This window comes from Carassius gibelio, chromosome B9 (genome assembly GCF_023724105.1).
Source record: "Carassius gibelio isolate Cgi1373 ecotype wild population from Czech Republic chromosome B9, carGib1.2-hapl.c, whole genome shotgun sequence".
NCBI classification, from domain to species: domain Eukaryota; kingdom Metazoa; phylum Chordata; class Actinopteri; order Cypriniformes; family Cyprinidae; genus Carassius; species Carassius gibelio.
The window spans coordinates 12,601,562-12,622,947 of NC_068404.1; the positions used below are offsets into that span (position 1 = coordinate 12,601,562).

Sequence of the window (21,386 nt, forward strand, 5' to 3'; positions counted from 1 at the left end):
CAACAACAGGGGGTACAAAATCCTGTCTTAGTCTTAGCCATTCAACTCACGCACGGCCACATCTAAACAAAAAACAACCTCATTAAGAATGAATAATTTCCTTAAATAACCCTGAATCTGAAAAATCACTCCCGTCTCTGTGATATCCAGTCAGGTCTTCAGAGGTCAGGGTTTTGGAAAGAAGGAGCATGTTCGCAGGTCTAAATCAGTGGCTACAGTTGTATTCCCAGATGTGAATCTGTTGAAAATGCTAATTTGGGCACTAGCAAGGGCCTTGATCCACTAAACATTGAGACATCCTTTCGAGGTAGCAGATATTTTTTAGCTAACATTGGTAACAATAACGTCATCATTTTGCACTCAAAAAAATAAATCGTTGGTCTAACTTAATATAATTATGACACCTATTTCCACACATTTGAATGGTGTTGTCTCAACTTAATTTAGGCAAATGGAACCCAAGAGCAAAATTCATTTTGAACCAACAAGATCAAATCATTTTCATTTGAATCATATTATCGTATTTATCTATAAACTATTTAATCTTGTTGAGCCAATTAATCTTAATCACTTAATTTAGAAAACCAGAAATATTGTGTCAACTACTATCGTTAAGTTAATTGTACAACTTTATTTACATCAAACAAATGTTTAATTGTTGACATGTCTATCAAAATGTAATTTACTGCACAAATAAAATGTTCTCAAAGTGAATGTCAAAAGTTTCTCTTTATTCTTATTTCAAGGCAAATTTTCAGGTAAAAAAATACAAAAAAATATCATCCAAGATGAACAACATTATATTTCAATGTATATGCACAGCTAATACCTTCTTGAGTCAAGATTTAGTCTTTTGAGAATACACACATAAGGTAACTTACTCCAACATCTTGTTCTTAAGGGCTGGTACCTTTAGTGAAAGTTTTTGTCCATCCAAGATAAAGAACACTTTCTGGATGACCTCAAATGTAGCCTTGAGTTCTTGTGGGTAGCTGAGGTTCAAGGCGTAAGTAAGTCCAAACAGCATGGCAACTGCTACACGTTCTTCAAAGAGCAGAGAACCTCGGTCCCTTCAATCAGGATACCAACATCCACAGGTTTATCCCCTGGTTGGTGTCTATGAATTGGACGATGTAGATCCCCATTACCATCTGCTCTATGGCTTCTTTAGAATTCATCCAGTCGCAATCCTGGGCAAGACAAATAAAATGTGGTAAAATTGGACTACTGTAAAATAAAAATTAATAAGAACAATTAATAAGAACAAATAATCAAACTACAAGCAACATTACAAATAAATACAATAGAAGATTCAAATAAAATAAACAGTGCTTTTCAGTTTTTTTCAGGTATCTAACAGTAGCTTTTTTTTAGTGAAAGTGAAAAGTGAAGTGACATTCAGCCAAGTATGGTGACCCATACTCAGAATTTGTGCTCTGCATTTAACCCATCCGAAATGCGCACACACACAGAGCAGTGAAGACACACACACACACACTGTGAGCACACACCCGAAGCAGTGGGCAGCCATTTATGCTGCGGCGCCCGGGGAGCAGTTGGGGGTTCGATGCCTTGCTCAAGGGCACCTAAGTCGTGGTATTGAAGGTGGAGAGAGAACTGTACATGCACTCTCCCCACCCACAATTCCGTCCGGCCCGAGACTAGAACCCACCATTAGGCCACGACTTCCCCTTAGGTACAGAAAATGGATAATCAAATATAAAACACTGCATATTATCTTTACTGAATAAATTAAAGATTAATCATTATTGAAGTAACATCAGCTATTCAGTCAAGAGCAGTTAGTAATTTCTTTGTCATTTCTTGTGTGATTTAACATTAAAAACACAGGCAGTGAGAATAGTTTTTTTGATGATCCAGTACATACTGTTACACATACAATCTTTCTCTTTTAATAAAACTTCACTTAAGACATAACAGACTATGTTTGCTAGGATACTCACCAAGACGGTCATGTTGATATAATTTTTGTACGAATTTGGCCTCTGAAGCACAAGACTTGAAAGAGAACTCAGTATTTGCACGTTTTCTGAAAAAAAAAAAAAACATGTGGGCGCTTTGGATGAGCACACTCACAAATCATCTCACAGTTCTCTTTTGCGTCTTGCTCTTGAATGTTTAAGTTAGCAAGGCTTAAATGAGTTTTGTTTACACAAAGATAGCAACAGCGTTCATGACTAGACGTTAGAGCAGCATACGGCACTCGCATTATTAGAGGTGGACGGCGGTTCAAGTGCGTGCCGAACCATAAGTAGAGAATGGTACGGTTAGATTTTAATGTAAACATAAAAGTGAAGAAGAGAAAAGCAGTTGCTTACATTGTACTCCTTGAACAGCTGTAGATGGTCCTCCTTTAAGTATACACACAGTGCTTTTTGAGGATGCATTCTCTTTCCATGTCTACGCTGTTGTTCTGTTAAAAAAAAAAAAAACGCACAAAAACATTGATTATTTGACAATATCATATCGATAACCAAGTTTAACAGGACATACAATCTATATGAAAGTTCAACTAATAATAAAAATTCTATCATTAATTACTCACCCTCGTGTCATGCTCGAAGACATTCGTTCATCTTTGGATCACAAATATTTTTTTTTTTTTATGAATTCTGAAAGTTTTCTGTCCCTCCATAAACAGATATGCAACTGAGAATTTGATACTTCAAAAAGTACATAAAGAGATCATAAAACGAATCCATATAAATTGAGCGGTTTAGTCACATTTCTCTGAAGACTCGCTTTACATTATGAACAGATTTAGATTTGCAATTTATTCACATATAAACATTCATCAACTCGCACATCAGTTGTGGTGAACGGAAGCATAAGCATGTTTGTTTGACATGCGAGAACCGATGAGGTTCATTCTCGTTACACAGCACGTCTGAGCTTCTGTTTTTGGGCATCAATCAGGTTCAGTTGACCTTCCGTTGATGTTTGCTGATCAATGTTTATATGCAAGTAAAAACCTAAATTAAATCTGTTCATCATACTTTCAAACATCGAACTTATTAAAACTCTCAGTTGTGTCGCTGTTCATGAAAGGACAGAAATCTTTCAGAAATCATCAAAAAGATCTTCATTTGTGTTCCAAAGATGAACGAAAGTCTTCCGGATTTGGGACGACATGAGGGTAAGTAATTAATGACATCATTTTCATTTTTGGCTGAACTAACCCTTTAAGAACATCACTAATACAGCTTACCACATGAAAAAGTTTACTAAAACCCAAGCATGGGATGCTGTTTATTGCTCTTGTAAACCTGTAAAATAAAAATAAAAATATAAAAATCATTTTTACATAAATTTGCAGTGTTCTCATCTTTACCTGAACAGAGAAATCTCCTACAGATTGCTCAGGAGCAGTCGCCTGAATGAAATGGCTAATTTCATAACTGAAACAATATAGTAAAATATTGGTATTTCCAAGCACACACTAATAAAACACTTTAAACTTTCCTTTATTTTATTACAGTAATAATGAGCCATTTTTCTAAACCCATTTAAGAACATACTTAATACAACTTACCATGTGAAAAAGTAGACTATAACCCAAGTATAGGATACCATTTAATGAGCTCTTGTAAAAACCTGTAAAATAAAACAATGTTTACATAAATTTGCAGTGTACTTGTATTTACCTGTACAGATGTTTCACCTATTACATGCTCAGCAACAGTAAAACTATAATATATACAAACACAAAACATTTCTGAAGAAAACTGGCGATCCTGCTCTACCGACGAAACCGAGGCTGATTTTCCCATGCAATATGCATTATAACTGAAATCAATATAAAATGTAAATGCTGCCCGGAAGGGAAGTTTCGATCATTATATTTCATACAAACAAATATCAAATTGTCTTTAAATCATTCTCATTCAATTACAGCAACTGTAACAATAATACAACGTATTACAATGCGTGCACCCTAATCCTGTGCGATCATAGTCAAACGACACATGCCTAGTACGCATGTGCTCTATACTGTATTCCACGCCGCCTGGCTGCTTGTTGATTAACATCAAGCATATAATTGTATCGACATCATTGTTTGTTAATTCGTTTTTACATTAATTCGCAGTCTTCTCGTCTTTACTTGTACAGAAGCATCACTTAACAGTACGCTCAACAACAGTAGCCCGAGTACGTTAACTGAAACAATCTAGTAAAATAACGCTTGCAACAGGAATTAGAACTAAGCAACTACTGCATTAATGTTAAATTATGTACATACATGCAGGCGTTTATATCGATTTACTATGTTTTTATCGAGTATGAACATGTGACTAATAGAGTAATTCAAATAATCCAATAAGCGGTCAAATATCCGCTTAATGTTGAATTCTGACTGATTTAAATAGTTTTACTCTTTATCAGCACAATGCAGACAAAGAAAATAAAGGATTTTTGAACTTACCAATTATACAGCATTCCACCATAGACTGGACTCCACCACATAATGGCGCCCGCGATAACTGACGAGGTCACGTGGATTTCCTGTCATCAGCGCATGCGCAAAAGTAGTAGTTTGACTCGAATCATTATTTTTTGTTGTTTCGACACAAATGAATTGAGCTCTTTTAAGGTTGTATGGATTTAGTTCAGACTGATTTAAAATAATTGTGTACATCCCTTAAACTGATTAATTTAATTTGTTTCAAAATGCTCTATTTATTTTTATCGAACAACACCCAGATTTCATTTTTTTGAGTGTGCTTGCCTAGCAACGGTTTTAGAGCATTGCAATGACAAGCAGCTATAGGCCTTAATGTGAACGATTCATCCATGTATGTGTTTATCTTTCTACTCATTTTTTAGACATCAGAAAATGCAATCAAAACGTCTTAACTCCATCTAAAAAGAAAGGCTTCTCTCTAGTGATGTGTACCATACTTTTCCAGCCATTTAGTACACTTAAACCCTGCCCCTTTTTTATATTCAGCTGCAAGCTTGCACTCAGATCTGCCCTGGCCTACTTTTTTCTTTTTTTCTTTCTATTTTAGTAACCCGATTAATTTGGGTGTATGTCACAATATGGAAGAACTGATCTGTCACTGCTTCCATATTATTGCAACTTTTTTTGCATACTTTTGGTCATGTAATTTACCAGTTTATTACCTTGTACTTAATTGCTCTATTGCATTTGTTTATCTGACATTATTTCAGTACAAAGTAGTAGTGTTATCTGTTCTCAGTCTTAATAAAGCATCTTGATTCCAGTTCATTTACAGTTGTTGGAGACTTTAAGGGTCAAACCATTAATACCTGTCCTTAACCTTACAGGTGGTCAAGTGTTCAGTTGAGCAGTGATTACGTAAGAGTCAAGTTAGTATGCCTCCATTGAGAACTGTATATTGGGTTCAAATTATTTTTGTTTATGGATATCTGGCAAATCCTATTTTCCTTATTTTCTCTTAACCCCTCATTTCCCGCACATGTATATTTGGTTTGCACGCTTGGTTAACTCCAGATCTTACAGTTACTTCTTGATTAGCTGATCTACAGGATTACTAAACAAGATTAGAAGGGGAAAAAAGGAAAATCCCTTCCATCTGCCTACATGCCAGAGGATCGCCACAGTTATACACCTGTGCTCAATTTTGACAATCTGGATGGCACTTTATAACAACAATATACTATCATAACTGTCAGGGGATACTGTGTAACAGGTATGTACAGGTGTAGGAAGGTTTGGACACATCGTCCGAAGTGAAGCTATCGCACAACAGCTTAATTTTCAAGCCACAGGAAGTCACTATGTGGAAGCTCATATGGACCTGTGTGCTGTGTTGGTTAGGCTGCATTTTTGCAATACGCCAGCTGGAGATTTCTGCAGGTGTGTATCTTTGTGTACTGTATGTATATATGTATTAGTTGGGAGTTTGATGGCTAATGGTTATCACCAAGTAATTTGTTTGTATTTCTTTTTCCAGGGGAAGTTGACCATATCCCTATGTTTGGAAATCTAGATGAGCGCTCACAAAGATTGTTTCAAAGGTTTGTGGAAAAGCCTGCAGACCATGGACTCTTGCCAAGACATAAGCGTAATGTTTTTCTGTCCAGTGGATTACGCCTCTGCAGTCAAGAAACCGTGCAGCAAGCTGTCAGTAACCACCTGAAATACTATCAGCTCAGAGGTGAGACACTAGTACTAATCCTAGTTATACGTTTAGTATTAATAGTAATAGCATTGTATAATCTGTGTATAGTATTGCTTGTACATACATAAATGTACTATATATTTATACAGAATTCAGTGCCAAAGAACTGAAAGTAGCTTTTTGTATACTTCCTTTTTGGAACATTCTAAAATCAAAAGCACTAGTATCTCTTAAAGATTACATAATATTAACACACAATTTTGCGCAAAAACACAATTAAGTGGACACTGAATTTACTACTTAAAATATATTTGAATTCATTTTTACATCCTGCCATCATTTTTGGTTGGAAAACAACAGCACACACATGAGACATCATTAGCTCTTGAATTGTTGTTTTATCTCATGCTATTTGCGTCTCAAGCTATAATTAATACAGTTTAAAGGCCTGAGCTCAACCAGATAACATTTCGGAGAGTCTGATGTACCCTTTTATAGACATTCTATCTTACATTACAACAAAGCATGTTAATTTTTTAAATTTACAGATCTAAAAAAAAAAAAAAAAAAAATTGGGCATAACAGCAATTACCCAACTATTCAAAGCCAAGATGTGAATTTGGATTCTAGCTAATGAAGTACTGGCTTAAAATGTGTTCTGATAGCTAAAATAAATGAGACGTGGCTCACTGCTGTAAGCTGGCCAAGAAATAACTAGTGCCTCAAGGAGATGGGTGAAGAAGAATTTTAGGATTTTATTAATAGGGTAAGAGCAAGGACAGCTGGCAGAAAGTTACCATATACCGTATATATTGCTAGATATATTAAAATCTATAGCAAATAGTGAAGTTCTTGCAGATTCTCTTGTTGTGCCGACCTATGGTTAAAATAATCATCACCATTAGCACATTGTAAAAGGACCACATTATAGACCAACAATATAATAATATATATATAACCCAAAACCCAAACCAAATCTTGACCCAAGTAACAAGATTCGAATCAAATCTACATTTGTTAAAACCTCAACATCAAGAATCTACAAAGATTTCCATTCCATAATAATCAGCTAGTGCAAGCAGTTCTGTGCAGCTGACAGCTGAGTGTGTAACGATGAGATCTCATTAGTGTTCGGCAGTCAGATTCACTCTGAGGTCTTGGGTAGTGTTGAAGAACCTCAAGACAATCTTTAACAGTTCACGCGTGATTTCTCCCTTAACAAATAAGAAGGCAGTACGGTGGGGTTAAAAGTCAGCTAACACATTGGATTGGGGCCAGTAAGGTCAAAGCCTTTATATCCATGACGGAGATCAAAGGTGTGAGCGATCTTGTCTGACTCCTCCTCTGGTCTGGTTTCAACTGTAACGCTGGTAGCTGACCTTTAACTTTTGAGATGAAAGACATGTTCATTTATTCAGACAGTAAGAACGTTACTGTTACTGATTGTATTATTTACTGTTCTGATGTGTTTTGTTGTACTAATACGATGTTGTTGTTGTTTTTACATCAGCATGTCAGGAAATAATTTGGGAGGCTTTCAAAATCTTCTTGGATCGCCTCCCCAATCAGGAGGAATTCAAGAGCTGGATGAGCCAGTGCCAGACAGAAAGACTCTCTGTACAGGAGATTGGCACTGCCTTTAGCCAATCAGAAGAACACTTAGCATTTATCCACAGAGTATGTAGCATAAGAACTGTATCGTTAATGTTGTACTAATTATCTTAGCTGATAGTTTTGGTATAAATAGAATATCATTGGTGACTGGTGCATGTGTGTATCTGATGTCTGTCTTTTGAATCTTTATGGTCCATTGCAGAGTCTCAGGCAGACCGGGCTGAAAAGGTGAAATAACATTTTAAAAACCCGTTTCACCTAACCCAATCCCCCGCTCCCAAACCTTTCAGAAAATACCTCCTTACCCTCAGACATTTATTTATTGTAATAGTATTACTGAGTCTGTTTTCATCTTCCTCTTTCTTCTCAGTATTACACCTACATACTCAGTATGCAGGTTTACATCCTTCATACCTGGTCCTTGTTTTTTTCATTAAATGTACAATGCATTAGAGAACTTGTGTGTGTGTGTGTGTGTGTGTGTGTGTGTGGTTGAATAGTTAACTCATACATTTAAAGGTTTTTGTATCATGTATGCCCTTTTCAATTTCATTTTTTTATACAGACCTGAGGAGTCTTCCCAAGAACAAGACCATGTGCCACCAGGTCTGTCTATTATGATTGTTGTTGCTGACAGTTTCTTTAATAAATGTATAAACCCCACCCTTACAAAATCTTCTCGGTCAAATCTCATGAAAACTGTGAAGAACATATCTTATGAACTAGCTTGAAGATCTAGCAGTTGTCAAGGGGTAATCAGTTTTACTTTTCCAATACGAACAAGACCTGAATTTTAAAGTTATGACCAGTCTTGAAGAAAAAAGATTAGATGGATAACTTTTTAGGACTAGTCTAAACCCCAACCCCATACTTTGTACCTATGGATTCGAATTTCTATTCTGCCACAACAAATGTGCATCAGTGACTCATTCTACAGCAGCTAGCTGCTAAACATCTACAAATTAATGATTTAATATTAAATAGTATAATGATTAATAACACAACATTTGTTTATATAATATTAATGGTTGTGAAAAACTTGGCACAATGCAGCAAAAAAACAAACAACAACAAAAATATGCACACTTGGAAATTAAGCTCTTTCTGATTCTGAAAATCTTAAATATGCATGCATATCTGTAAAATGTAAAAAAAGTAAACTAGTGTGTTAATTATAAGTTTTGCACATCTTAAAATGGTTTGTACAGAAAGCTTGATAATAAAGTATACTTAAGCACTGTTGACTTAAAATAATTAGTTGTGTTAACTTCCTATTAGTGTTCACATTACTTGGAAAATATTAGGAAACTGAATGCCTTAAAATTATCAAGTAAGCTACACTAAAAACATTACATAACATAACAAAAAGCAACAACCAAACTGTTGTAAAACATTTTTATTGACTGCAGGTAGTACAGGGTACCAAACAATGTCATTCAAGCACCTCTAAATTCTGAATCATGTTTATATATATATATATATATATATATATATATATATATATATATATATATATATATATATATATATATATACTTTTTGAAGTGTAAAAAGCCCCCAAAAATGTGCAATGCAAGTGGAACTATATCAAATCAACTCTATCATGGATCCTGACTGTTTGACAATCTTTGAGCTGAATCTATCAGTCAACGTCAGTTTATTGGAAGATTCAATTGACAAATTTGCAAATGCCAAAAAAAACAAAAACATTTTTTAAATGCACCAACACAAGCTTGAAAAATAATTATCTTTAAAACTTGGTAGGTGATGAGCTTGCCGCAGAGACCACTGTGGTGGTGACCACAGCAGTTCCACATGAGGTTGTCTCAGAGAGCAAGAAGGAAGTTACTGCAGAAGCACCATCTGCTGTCATGACAGTAGAGATGGATACTAAGGTGGTGTTTGACTTCATACTGATGTAAAGTCAAGTCTGGTTCTAATCTGAAACACTAAGATGAACAAAAATATACATATAACCGAATTATGAATTCTGAACACCTGCTAAACAAAGTTTGTGTGTGTTGTCTGTGGCAGATCACTAATGAGATTGAGCAGGAAGCAGCTGCTTCGCCTTCACGTCCTCTAGTTGAGCAGAGGGTGGAGCTGGCTATGTTATTGACTGGAGAACCATATAGTGAAGAGCTGTTCAACTCCACCAGCAGTGAGCATAGCAGACTCACTCACAAGATCACAGAGAAGGTACAACACACCGACACACTTACTTTAATTTTTACACAAATGTTATGTATAATGTTTGTTATCTACCAACCTTAATTACTGTATAATTTTGGTTTTGTGTTGCCTGTTTGTCATTTCATGCAGATTTCAGCTGCTTTGAAGAAACTGACAGAATTCAAGAGCGTATCGGTATTGAACATTAGGTGTGTTAGTGCATGTTTAATTTTGTTATTATAGTTGCATTTAAATATTGAATGAATATCACTGCATTTGATTACCACATGCGAAACCAAGTAGCATTTTAAAAATGACATGTCAAGCATAATTTTTTTTAATAGAAAGAATTTAGATTTTAAATAATAAAATAATAGATACACTATTTAAAATCTACATGAATTGAAACACTTCCTGGTTGTCAAATTGGAACATGCCATTCTTAATTAATAATTTAACAATGATATGGAGCATTAGCCTATGACCTGCTGCAGTGGTAATTGTGCTAAAAATATGAACTTTATCTTTCCTGTAGGCCACAGATGGATCCCTCAAGGTAAATTAGACTTGATTGCGTGCATGAATGCAGGTTAGTTCTTTGAGTAAGAATAAACAAGCAAGAATCATGTTTATAGTCATGCAATTACAATGGAAGCCAATAGGGCAAGAAATGGGGAATGGGGAAGTTGTGGCCTAGGGGTTAGAGAGTTTGACTCCTAACCCTAGGGTTGTGGGTTCGAGTCTTGGGCCGGCAATACCACAACTTAGTTGCTCTTGAGCAAGGCAGTGAACCCCAACTGCTCCCCGGGCGCCGCAGCATAAATGGCTGCCTACTGCTACGGGTGTGTGTTCACTGCTGTGTGTGTGCACTTTGGATGGGATAAATGCTGAGCAAGAATTCTGAGTATGTGTCACCATACTTGGCTGAATGTCACTTCACTTAATAATTCTGACATAAACACTTTAAAATATACAATGTTTTGAAAAAATTTACTCCAACATTACAACTGATCATGTGAGACTATTGTGATCGTCACATGTTCATTTGTTCTGTGCAAAGTTATTTCCAATACAAACCCATGGACATACATTGTAAGTGCAGTTATTGTCTTCTCTCTGCAGTGGTGATAAGGCAGTATTGGTGGAATATGTTGTGTCCCTCCAGACAATCAGTGAAGAGATCAGCAGTAAAACAATGGACTTCATCAATCTTCAATCCAACATGGTAGAGGGCACCTTTAGTTATTCAGAAGGGTCCACTGTTCAGTACACCGTTATTGACATCCACCCCAACATCACTGAGGCTATGCATGGTACTACTTCATCTGCTTATAGCTACTAGTCCACTACTGTACATCAGCAGTCTTTTATTGTGTAATGTTTTTTTGTCAGTGGAAACCTCTCCAGAGGAAACCCATCCTGCAGAAGAATCTCCAGACCGTTACCACAAGGTGAATTAAAGTTCTTTCATGGTGGCAGTAAAGTGTCACTAACTACAGTATACTGACTACTGTAGATATTTACATATTTACTCAACAAGGTGCACAATTTGAGATAGCATTCTTGACACAGAGAACAAGAAATGTGGGTGAGTTTTTGTACCACAGTTTAATGTTTAACAATTTCAACAAAACCCTAACTCTAAAAATGGAAAGATAGGAACAGTAAAATTGATGACTAACTTTGCAAGCATTACCAGTAACTTAAAAAAAAAGTCTGGGAATCAACAGGCAGCATTGGTGGAATATGTTGTGTCCCTCCAGACCAGCAGTGAGACAATGGACTTCATCAATCTTCAATCCAACATGGTAGAGGGCACCTTTAGTAATTCAGAAGGGTCCACTGTTCAGTACACCGTTATTGACATCCACCCCAACATCACTGAGGCTATCCATGGTACTACTTCATCTGCTTGTAGCTACTAGTACTCTACTGTACATCAACTGTACATCAGCAGTCTTTTATTGTGTAATGTTCTCTTGTCAGTGGAAACCTCTCCAGAGGAAACCCATCCTGCAAAAGAATCTCCAGACCGTTATCACAAGGTGAATTAAATTTCTTTCATGGTGGCAGTAAAGTGTCACTCACTACAGTATACCAACCACTGTAGATATTTATATATATACTCAACAAGGTGCACAATATGAGATAGCATTATTGACACAGAGAACAAGAAATGTGGGTGAGTTTTGTACCAAAGTTGAATGTTTAACAATTACAACAAAACCCTAACTCTAAAAATGGAAGAATAGGAACAGTAAAATTGATGAATAACTTTGCAAGCGTTACCCATAACTTAAAAAAAGACTGGGAAACAACTGGTTTATTTTGACCATTGTCTAGGATGATATTTTAGCAGTAGAAAAACCATCTGAGCTGCCTGGAGAGGTGATGAAGGAGGTCTTTACTATTGGTGACCTTTTGGATTCTACAATATCAGAAGAAGAAGGTATGGGAGAGCATTATGTCATCATACCTTATAGACCATGCCAGCTGTAGTTCCTCAGAGGAAAAGGACCAACATTCACGTGTACAATAATTGTTATGCAATCCTGCTCCTGGAGGGCTAACATCCTGCAGAGTTTTGTTCCAACATTCCGACACACTGGAATGTTTCCAAATTCTGCAGGACAGTGGCCCTCCAGGACCAGGATTGGACACCAACATGGTGGTGAAAGACACAAGACTCAAGATGCTTGTTTATTCCTACTTTTAGACCTTCAAGACAAGGACTTGGTGTCACAGTTTCCTTCCATCCAGACTTTTGCTGTGGATATTGAAGCTGTGGGTACCATTATTGATGCCAAGCAAGACAATGGCTTGACAATTGATGATTTTAATCCCGCCTCTGGATCTGGTGCAGAAGATGATTGGGTAACTGTACTTACTAAGGCTCAAGAGCCAGCTGGAGAGACAGAAGGTGAGGAAGAAGTTTTGATTGATGTAGACAAGCCACAGATCGAGGACTATGAATTCTCCACAATTACAACAGTGACTGAAGAGGACCAGATCTTGCCTGAAGAAACTCCTGAACTGATTACTGTTAAAGCTGGAGAAAATGGAAATTTACAGGTTGGTAGAGAAGTGCCCACAATGCCGCCAGTCAAAGTGGCTAAGGTAGAATCTACCCTAAAACCTGAGGAAGACATTTTAGTACCTGTAGAAGAAGAGAGGACGGAGCAAGTCAACAAGGAAGAAACAGTTTTAACAGAAATGAAAAAGGATGAGGAAACTGAATTTGCTGTGATTATAAAGGAAAAATCGGAGGAGGTTGAAGAAGAGGAACAGGAAGAATCTGTTGAGAGTACCACAATGACACAAGAAGAAGATGATTATGTACTAACAGATGCTTCAGCAATACAGTATTCAGAGGAAATTCTAACTGAGGATGAGATCATATTGGTCACCGTTGAACCAGCAAGCCCAGTCTACCCAACTCCTTTTTCAACTGAGAAAGAATCACCCTTCTCCCTCATCACCACTATTACCCCAGCGGAGGTGGAGTTGGTGCATACCTTAAATTCAAAAGTCATGACTCCATCTCTAGATGTGATTCATTACAAAGAGGAAGATGGTAGTGGCATCTCTGGTGTCATCCAGGGTGATGAAGTTTCCAGCACAGCCGTGCCAATTAACCCCGGGCGGTCTTTGATAGTGTTTTTCAGTCTTCGGGTAACTAACATGATATTCTCTGAGGATCTGTTTAATAGGAGCTCTGCAGAGTACAAAGCCTTGGAGCAACGGTTTCTTGAACTGGTAGTGTACCTCCTCTAAAGTACATTTGCTCCTATTGTTTGTCCTCTTCCTTATCCTACCCTAACTTGTTATTTCTCTTCAACCACATATCCTGTCAAATCCTTATCAATCCAAATCAGGAGTATCCAATCCTATTAGTTGAGGGCCACCTTCCTGCAGAGTTTGGCTCAAGCCACAAATACACCAGAACTAGCTAAACAATGTCTTCAGGATCGCTGGAAACTTACAGGCAGATGTGTTCAAGCTAAACTCTGCTTGAAGGTGACCCTCCAGAAGCAGGAATGGACATCCCTGATCCAGATTAAATTATTCACCAGTTCAGCTCCAGCACTCGAGGTCTACTTTCCAGGTTGATCAAAGCTGTAGCTAAACTTTTCAGGAGAGTGGACCTTGAGGACCAGAGTTGAGAACCCCTACAATGTTTTATATTATATGCCAGTGGGTCAGGGAGAATTCCCAGCTCTGCACATTTTGTATGTTTCCCTAATCAAACTTGCCTAAATGTATGCAACATCTAATTAGTAGAGCCTCTGAGACCTGAAATGACTGTGTGTAAGATAATAGCGAATTAAAAACTTTTAAGGGTACTCCAGGATCAAGGTTGGGAACCACTTTAATTCAAATCCTGTTGTGGCAAGCACAAACAAACAACCTTTTTAAGGTGTTTGATCTTATCAGAATAGCTTGCAAATCATAGACTGGTGGGTTACATTGGGATCGTGATTGGAATACTGTAAATACCATTTAAGTTTCTTAGTTCATTAGATCATTATTGTTATTGTATGTCCCTCAGCTGGTGCCATATCTGCAGTCAAACCTCAGCCACTTCGAGAACCTGGAGATCTTGAACTTCAGGAATGGAAGTATTGTGGTGAACAGCCGTATGAAGTTCGGAAAGCCTGTTCCTCGTGGAGTCAGTACTGCTGTTTACCTCATTCTAGAGGATTTCTGCAACACAGCTTACCAGACCATGAACCTCGCTATTGACAAATATTCACTGGATGTTGAGTCAGGTCAGGAAACATCAGAAAACCTTAGTCTGTTTGGTCCTACCTCATCAAACGTCACTTTAAAGCTGTGGCTAATCAATGTGGGTATATGCATATTTGTTTTAGGGGAACAGGCAGACCCGTGCAAGTTTCAAGCATGTAATGGGTTTGCTGAATGTACAGTGAACCAATGGTCAGGTGAAGCTGAATGTGTGTGTAATGCTGGTTACTTCAGCATGGATGGACTACCCTGCCAAAGCATCTGTGACCTTCAACATGACTTCTGCTTGAATGATGGGAAATGTGATGTCATTCCAGGCCAAGGAGCCATCTGCAGGTTTGTTTATTTGATTATATGACATTCAAGAATGCATTTGCGTACATTTAAAAAAATTAAGTACAGATCAAATCCTGTACATTGAAGTCTGTTCTACCTAGAGAAAGGCATATTCATTAATTTTAAAATAAGTAGCTGTTTGTATGTTTGTCTGCACTGTAGATGCCGTGTTGGGGAAAACTGGTGGTACAGAGGAGAACATTGTGAAGAATATGTTTCTGAGCCACTCGTAGTTGGCATTGCCATAGCATCTGTTGCCGGGTTCCTTCTGGTGGCGTCAGGAGTAATCTTTTTCCTAGCAAGAACTCTGAGAGACCAATATGACAAGGATGAGATGGAGGACCCAGTACGGTGAGACACATACTGTATGACAGTCAATCTGGTAAATCACTGTTTCATCCCAACTCGCATACTTTTACTGTATTACTGGATTTTCATGCACATCTCATCAGTAAAGACGCTGCTTTAATTAGAAGTATTATCTCCAGCACGTGTGTTCAGATCAGGGTTCCCAGGTTTTCACAACACATCCTGCCCTGTTGCTTCTCAAAACTAGTAAAAAACTAATCGCGATTCCAGGAGGTTCCCAGATAAAAAAAAATTGCTTCCCGGGGTTAAAGTATACGGTTTTTTTTTTTTTTTTTGGCATGGTTGTCTTGGTAAAATTCGCATTTTAGGGGCTAAATATCACGTTATAGGTATTGGGGTTGCTTCGAACCGCAGACTTGGCGACACTGGTTCAGGTGGAGCGGAAGTTACTACTAAGAGCCGTAGTATACCGACAACTAACACAAAATTGCTTTCAAAATTGACAAAGAATCGCCACCGATTTTAAAATCGATTTTGTGTAGATTGTCAGTGAATTACGGCTCTGTGTAGTAAATGCCAACCAATGTTGCCAAGTCTGTGGTTGTTTTTCATGTCCGCGGGTCGAAGCGACAATACCAATAACATGATATTTAGCCCCTAAAATGCGAATTTTACCAAGGCAACTATGAAATAAAACATTCATTTTAACCGCGGAAAGCAATTTTTGTTGTTGGAGATATACTTCTAATTACAGGAGCGTCTTTACTGATGAGATGTGCATGAAAATCGCATTCGATTTTTTGCACAGCCCTACTGTGCATTATAATATTCTTTCTAATATGGACTTTGTCTTATGTAAGGGAGCTCCAGTTAATGAAAGATTTACCTCAGAGGTCCGAGCCTTCAGAGCTGATCACCTGACACAAACCCTTGATTAGAGTTTGACCTTGAGTGCTATATAACCAAAACCAATAAAAAAATATAATGTAAACATTTTAATTTAATCAAAGAAGAATATAACCATTAAACTGTAACAGTGATGAATGAGAACATGCACATTGTTTAATAAAAATAAGTATTTAAAAATAAGTATTGACACTTAACAGGGTCAAATCTATTGTATTATTATATTATAGATAAATATTTTCCCCAAGGAGCTCTTGCATGTTGAAAATTGTTCAAACAAACATTTAAAAGAACTGTCACTTAGGAGTCAGTTACATTTTCATTAAATACTCATTTATTACTTGCATCTTTTTAATTACTGCATGTGCAGGACCTAGGAAGAAGCTTCCATCTCCATTAACTCCATTATGAGATTTTCATTAACTCATCAACAATGCTGATCTTTGATCCCTTGACTCTTTATGTTATGGGTTCTTAACCTTGCAGATGTCTGTTGCAACCTTTTTTGTGTGTATCCATGCTTGTATGAAGGAGAGAGGACAGTCCACCATTTCTAGACATGGCCACTAAGTATAACCCCATGTTTGAGAGTGATTTAACTACAAGCTACAGCCATTACTACCAGCGGTACCCCGAACCCCCAGTCCACAGCAGCGCCAGTGCAGAGGCATCCACAGAGTTCAGCAGTGAAGAGATACGCCATATTTATGAAAACAGTGAACTCACTAAGGAGGTATGGGATTGCGCATGCGTATGTTTACAAAGAATCATTTTGTATACACCACTCTTTGGTGAGCAAGTAAAATTCTGTCTGAAAAATGTGTGTAAGCGAGTATGTAATACATGTTTCTGGGATTTTCTCTTCCTGTCCATTCCATAGGATATTCAAGATCGCATCCGCATCCTTGAACTCTATGCAAGAGATCGTCAGTTTGCAGATTTTCTGAAGCAGCATCAAATGTGAGTTGTCGTCTTTTCAAGATGCCTTACCTTTAGCTTTGTATATTTTCACCCCTCATGTAATTTTATTTTATTTTATCAGAACAATGGATATTCAAAGAGAAAGTTCCTCCAGTAGTCAATAGCTGCCCAGTGTCCAATAGCCTGCTGAGTGCAAAATAATGAAGGTTAGTAAACAATGTTATGAGAACATCATGTTACAATGTAACAGTATGCTTTGTGTCTCCAGTGTTGCATCTAATGTAAACATCAATGGATCTTTAGGGCTTTTCAGACTTTTATTATTATTATTATTATTATAATATATTATTATAAATACAGCGTTTGTATTGATTTGCGTCATTTGTTCCTCTTCCAGAAAGTTGTGTTGTCTTTTCGGGAAATGGCATCTTAGTGATTCCAGAGCAATTTTACTTCAGCCTCTCTGAGACTTTGCCATCACAAATTAAAATGGCTACATATGGACACTTCTTAAAATATGATTCAAGACAGAAAAGGCTATTTTTGTTTCTTTTTTTTTTTTTGGTTAAAGACAATTTTCTGTCATAGAACGGGATCTTAGTCACAGACAATATCCTTGTCATTGTTTGAAATGTGTTGTTAGTGCCTTCTAATCTAATCTGTGGCCCGTCTCTCAGACAATCAATCTTAAATGTTAAAAGAAAAAGATCCCTGATGTATTCATCCTGAAAGTTACTTGAATCACAGACCATTCATCTTGTATTACCCTCTTAGTACATTACCTTGTCAGAGATTTTATGCTCGTCTGTATTGAAATAAATCAGACTGCTATTTTTAAGACAAGTAATCTCACTTGGTGGCCACCTTGGAAGCATCCAGGCAGCTATTTTCTAAGTAGGTAATAGTTATACAAATACAGCTTCTGGATACTTGAAGATTTACCAAAATCAAAAAAGACATTTTAAATAAGTGGAAAAATATGACAGCAATTTTGTCACAAATCTGCTTCATAAGCTTGAATCACAGGATTAAAATTATACCTCTATCATAAAGGTGATTGGCTCTTTTAACTGAGAAGAAGCTTCCATTCCTGCAGCTCCCAAACTGAGCAATGCGATTTCTCCAATTTATCTTTTTAATGAGTGTTCGTAAAATCCTTCCAACAGTGATTGTTGCAATAATGGACATTTGTATATATATATATATTTTTTACATCTTTACTGTATTTAAAATTGTATCAGTTAAAGGGTATAGTTTACTTACAGTAAAAACGGAAAATACTGTCATCATTCACCTACATCATTGTCACTTGTATATCATTGATCTTTTGTTGTTTTTGATTGCTTCCATTGTCCTCATTTGTAAGTTGCTTTGGATAAAAGCGTCTGCTAAATGACTAAATGTGTCATTAAGTGAGGAAATGATTTGGCAGAATTGTTTGTGTAAATGATGCCTTTGAGTTTTTTTTTTTGTGAGAAATAAAACTTTGTTATACAGGAGAATTGTATTTACAAGTTTTATTACATGCACTAAGGAATTGTTGACAGTTAAGTATGGTTTGATTGCATGTTTGCCGATGTGTTTTATTGCAATGTGAGGTGTCTAAGTAATTGCAATGTGTTTTGGGCTGATGGCCTTCCATGTATCAGAGCTAATTTAAGAGAATAGAGAGCTCAATTAGTCAAATCAGAGATTGCAGAGCATTACCTACTACAGCCTGTGCTGAAAGTGTGATATGCTACTGTGTTTTCCAGTTCTAGCATAAAAATGTAAAAGGCTTTAATATGTGTTATACCACATGGTGAGATCCCTAAGTCTAGGACAGACTCCATATGTGCATGTGGGTTTGGAATGACATGAGTGTGTTTGATCTATGATAGAATTTCAAGTTTGGTTGTATTGATCATTTAATGATAATGGAAAGATCTCCAGAGTCACATACTTCCTTTTGTTGATATTATGAGAAACGAATGTGGTAATGTGTAACATATGAAAGAAACAATTATCCGTAATTTGTTTGCTAGTGTTTTAAGTAGAGAGAGCATGAAAAACGACTACAATCAAAACCAGCCTGAGCCACAAAGAAATGGGTGTTTTTCTCTCTTCAATGTCAGTAGTGAAAGAACTGATGGTCCAATGATTTTGTCGACATTTCATGTAAAACTGAATAACCTGTTGCAGTTACACTTCACAGTTTAACCTCTAGAGAGCGGTGTGTGTGTTTTTAATATCTCAGATAAAAAAAAAAATCAAAAAAAAAAAAAAAAAAACTGATGATAAAAGGACTTGTGTAAAATCCCCATGCTGTTTTAATTTTAGGTGCTGCATTGGCTTTGACTACAAGGCAGTGTTTGCACTCCATATGCTACAGTTCCTGTAAGTAGTGATATAGGAGAAATTGAGCTTTTTGAAGCAGCTGCATCTCGAAATGATTCCATTTTTTTAAGTGCTCCTACATCAATCTTTGGTGTTCAAAGTAAAAGATACCTAATGCATTAGACTTAAAAGTTATTTAAATCACAGACCATTAATCTTGTATAACCCTCTTAGTACATTACCTTTTATAGTATTACTGTTTGTCAGAGATTTCAAGCTCTTCTGTGTTAAGACAAATCAGACTGCTAATTTTAATTATTTTTAAGACAAGTAAGCTCACTTGGTGGCCATCTTGGAATCATCTGGGCAGCTATTTTCTATGTAGGTAATAGTTATATAAGTACAGCTTCTAAATACTTGATGGTCGACCAATATCAAAAAAACATATTTTAGATAAGTAGAAAAATATGACAGCAATGTTATCACAGATCTGCTTCATGCTGCTCTATTTTAGGTGCTGCATTGGCTATGACTATGAGGCAGTGTTTGCACTCGACAGTTCTTGTAAGTTGTGATATAGGAGAAACAAAGCTTTTCGAAACAGTTGCATCTCAAAATGATTTCGTTTTTTAAAGTGCCCCTATTATGGATTTTTGAAAATTACTTTTAATGCAGTGTGTAACGTATAGCTCTAAGTAAATGAAAACATTCTGCAGTTTTAAATCTAAAAGTGCAGCGTGTATAGACTTATTGTCTTTCAAAAGAAAGAGTCGACTCCGATCATGAAAACAAGTAGTTTTTAAAAAGAATCTTTAGCTGTTTCAAGGTGACATCAAAATGAAACATTAGCATATTTATGCCTGCACCACTTGTTGTGTGCGCAGACCCGGGAAAACTTTCCTCCCTCAAACACCATGGCGGATTCCTGTGGAGAAGAAGCTGCGCTCTTCACTGCGAGGGTAAGTCAGTTAGGGGTGCAGTTAAGGTATGTTGAAAAACTCCCAACTCATTTTCTCCTCCAACTTCAAAGTCATCCTGCATCACTGAAGAAGCACTAACCCAGTCTTTACAAAGTGAATGTGCAAGGAGGGTCAAACACCCTTTCGAAAATAAACAGAGTGTGCATGCCCCGCAGAGCTAGACTAGCATTTGTGGTTAAAAAGTGTGTACATTACTTTTTTTAAGAAAATGACCAATTGTTTTGCTATTTACTGTAAGTTGGTACTGATAAATTCTTTGTGACTAAAGAAAGGGAGACATGAACATCTTAGATGACATGAGGGTGAGTAAATTATCAGGACATTTTTATTCTGATGAGTAATTATTTTAAAAACTGTTTCTGTCACTCTGAGGCATTCTGTAGCATGCAAAATGTGTATTTAGTTGCGTGTGTTGTGTTCGCTCCGTGCAGCTTGTAGATCTCTGTCTAGTCTAACAGCAATATCTGTTTGCTCGCAATTGTCTAGAAATGTATCAATGAATAATGTTTGTCATTGTTATGACTTGGAGTTCTAACAAAGAATAGAGCAATATGTTGGTATACAAACTCCAGTGCTTTATCAATACGTTTCTGCATTGGGCTAACACATACAGGTGCATCTCAATAAGTTAGAATGTGGTGGAAAAGTTAATTTATTTAAGTAATTCAACTCAAATTGTGAAACTTGTGTATCAAATAAATTCAGTGCACACAGACTGAAGTAGAACAAGTCTTTGGTTCTTTTAATTGTGATGATTCTGGCTCACATTTAACATAAACCCACCAATTCAAAATCTCAACAAATTAGAATATGGTGACATGCCAATCAGCTAATCAACTCAAGACACCTGTAAAGGCAAAATTGTCTCACAGTTTGGTTCACTAGTCTATACAATCATTTGGAAGACTGCTTATCTGACAGTTGTCCAGAAGACACTCGATGACACCCTTCACAAGGA

General features: G+C 36.8%; 2 protein-coding genes and 1 long non-coding RNA gene across 3 annotated transcripts; 2 read left to right on the plus strand and 1 right to left on the minus strand.

The window, feature by feature from the left end:
- Positions 1-554: 554 nt before the first annotated feature.
- LOC127965311 (uncharacterized) lies at positions 555-4,738 on the minus strand. Its single transcript, XR_008155274.1, has 6 exons — positions 4,445-4,738; positions 3,554-3,615; positions 3,230-3,287; positions 2,340-2,434; positions 1,965-2,050; positions 555-1,190 (listed from the first exon to the last, which is right to left on the minus strand). It is a non-coding gene; the product is annotated as an uncharacterized LOC127965311 (long non-coding RNA).
- A 1,046-nt stretch (positions 4,739-5,784) lies between these two features.
- On the plus strand, positions 5,785-8,049 carry LOC127964375 (interphotoreceptor matrix proteoglycan 1-like). Its single transcript, XM_052564545.1, has 4 exons — positions 5,785-5,863; positions 5,961-6,164; positions 7,639-7,805; positions 7,945-8,049. The coding sequence occupies exons 1-4, from the start codon at positions 5,785-5,787 to the stop codon at positions 7,972-7,974; spliced, it is 480 nt and encodes a 159-aa protein (XP_052420505.1). The 3' UTR covers positions 7,975-8,049.
- A 223-nt stretch (positions 8,050-8,272) lies between these two features.
- On the plus strand, positions 8,273-18,634 carry LOC127964377 (interphotoreceptor matrix proteoglycan 2). Its single transcript, XM_052564547.1, has 16 exons — positions 8,273-8,348; positions 9,507-9,637; positions 9,777-9,941; positions 10,065-10,123; positions 10,450-10,470; positions 11,037-11,227; positions 11,307-11,365; positions 12,258-12,363; positions 12,631-13,670; positions 14,464-14,683; positions 14,786-14,996; positions 15,159-15,347; positions 16,743-16,944; positions 17,092-17,171; positions 17,254-17,338; positions 17,530-18,634. The coding sequence occupies exons 1-15, from the start codon at positions 8,273-8,275 to the stop codon at positions 17,294-17,296; spliced, it is 2,793 nt and encodes a 930-aa protein (XP_052420507.1). The 3' UTR covers positions 17,297-17,338; positions 17,530-18,634.
- Positions 18,635-21,386: the final 2,752 nt, after the last annotated feature.

Bases quoted from the DNA above. Each gene is read 5' to 3' on its own strand.
- LOC127964375 (XM_052564545.1), top strand. From the start codon at position 5,785: ATGTGGAAGCTCATATGGACCTGTGTGCTGTGTTGGTTAGGCTGCATT. The intron at 6,165-7,638 runs GTGAGACACTAG...TTTTTACATCAG, and splicing joins GAAATACTATCAGCTCAGAG to CATGTCAGGAAATAATTTGG. The intron at 7,806-7,944 runs GTATGTAGCATA...GGTCCATTGCAG, and splicing joins ACTTAGCATTTATCCACAGA to AGTCTCAGGCAGACCGGGCT.
- LOC127964377 (XM_052564547.1), top strand. From the start codon at position 8,273: ATGTATGCCCTTTTCAATTTCATTTTTTTATACAGACCTGAGGAGTCT. The intron at 14,997-15,158 runs GTTTGTTTATTT...TCTGCACTGTAG, and splicing joins GGCCAAGGAGCCATCTGCAG to ATGCCGTGTTGGGGAAAACT. The intron at 15,348-16,742 runs GTGAGACACATA...GCTTGTATGAAG, and splicing joins GAGATGGAGGACCCAGTACG to GAGAGAGGACAGTCCACCAT.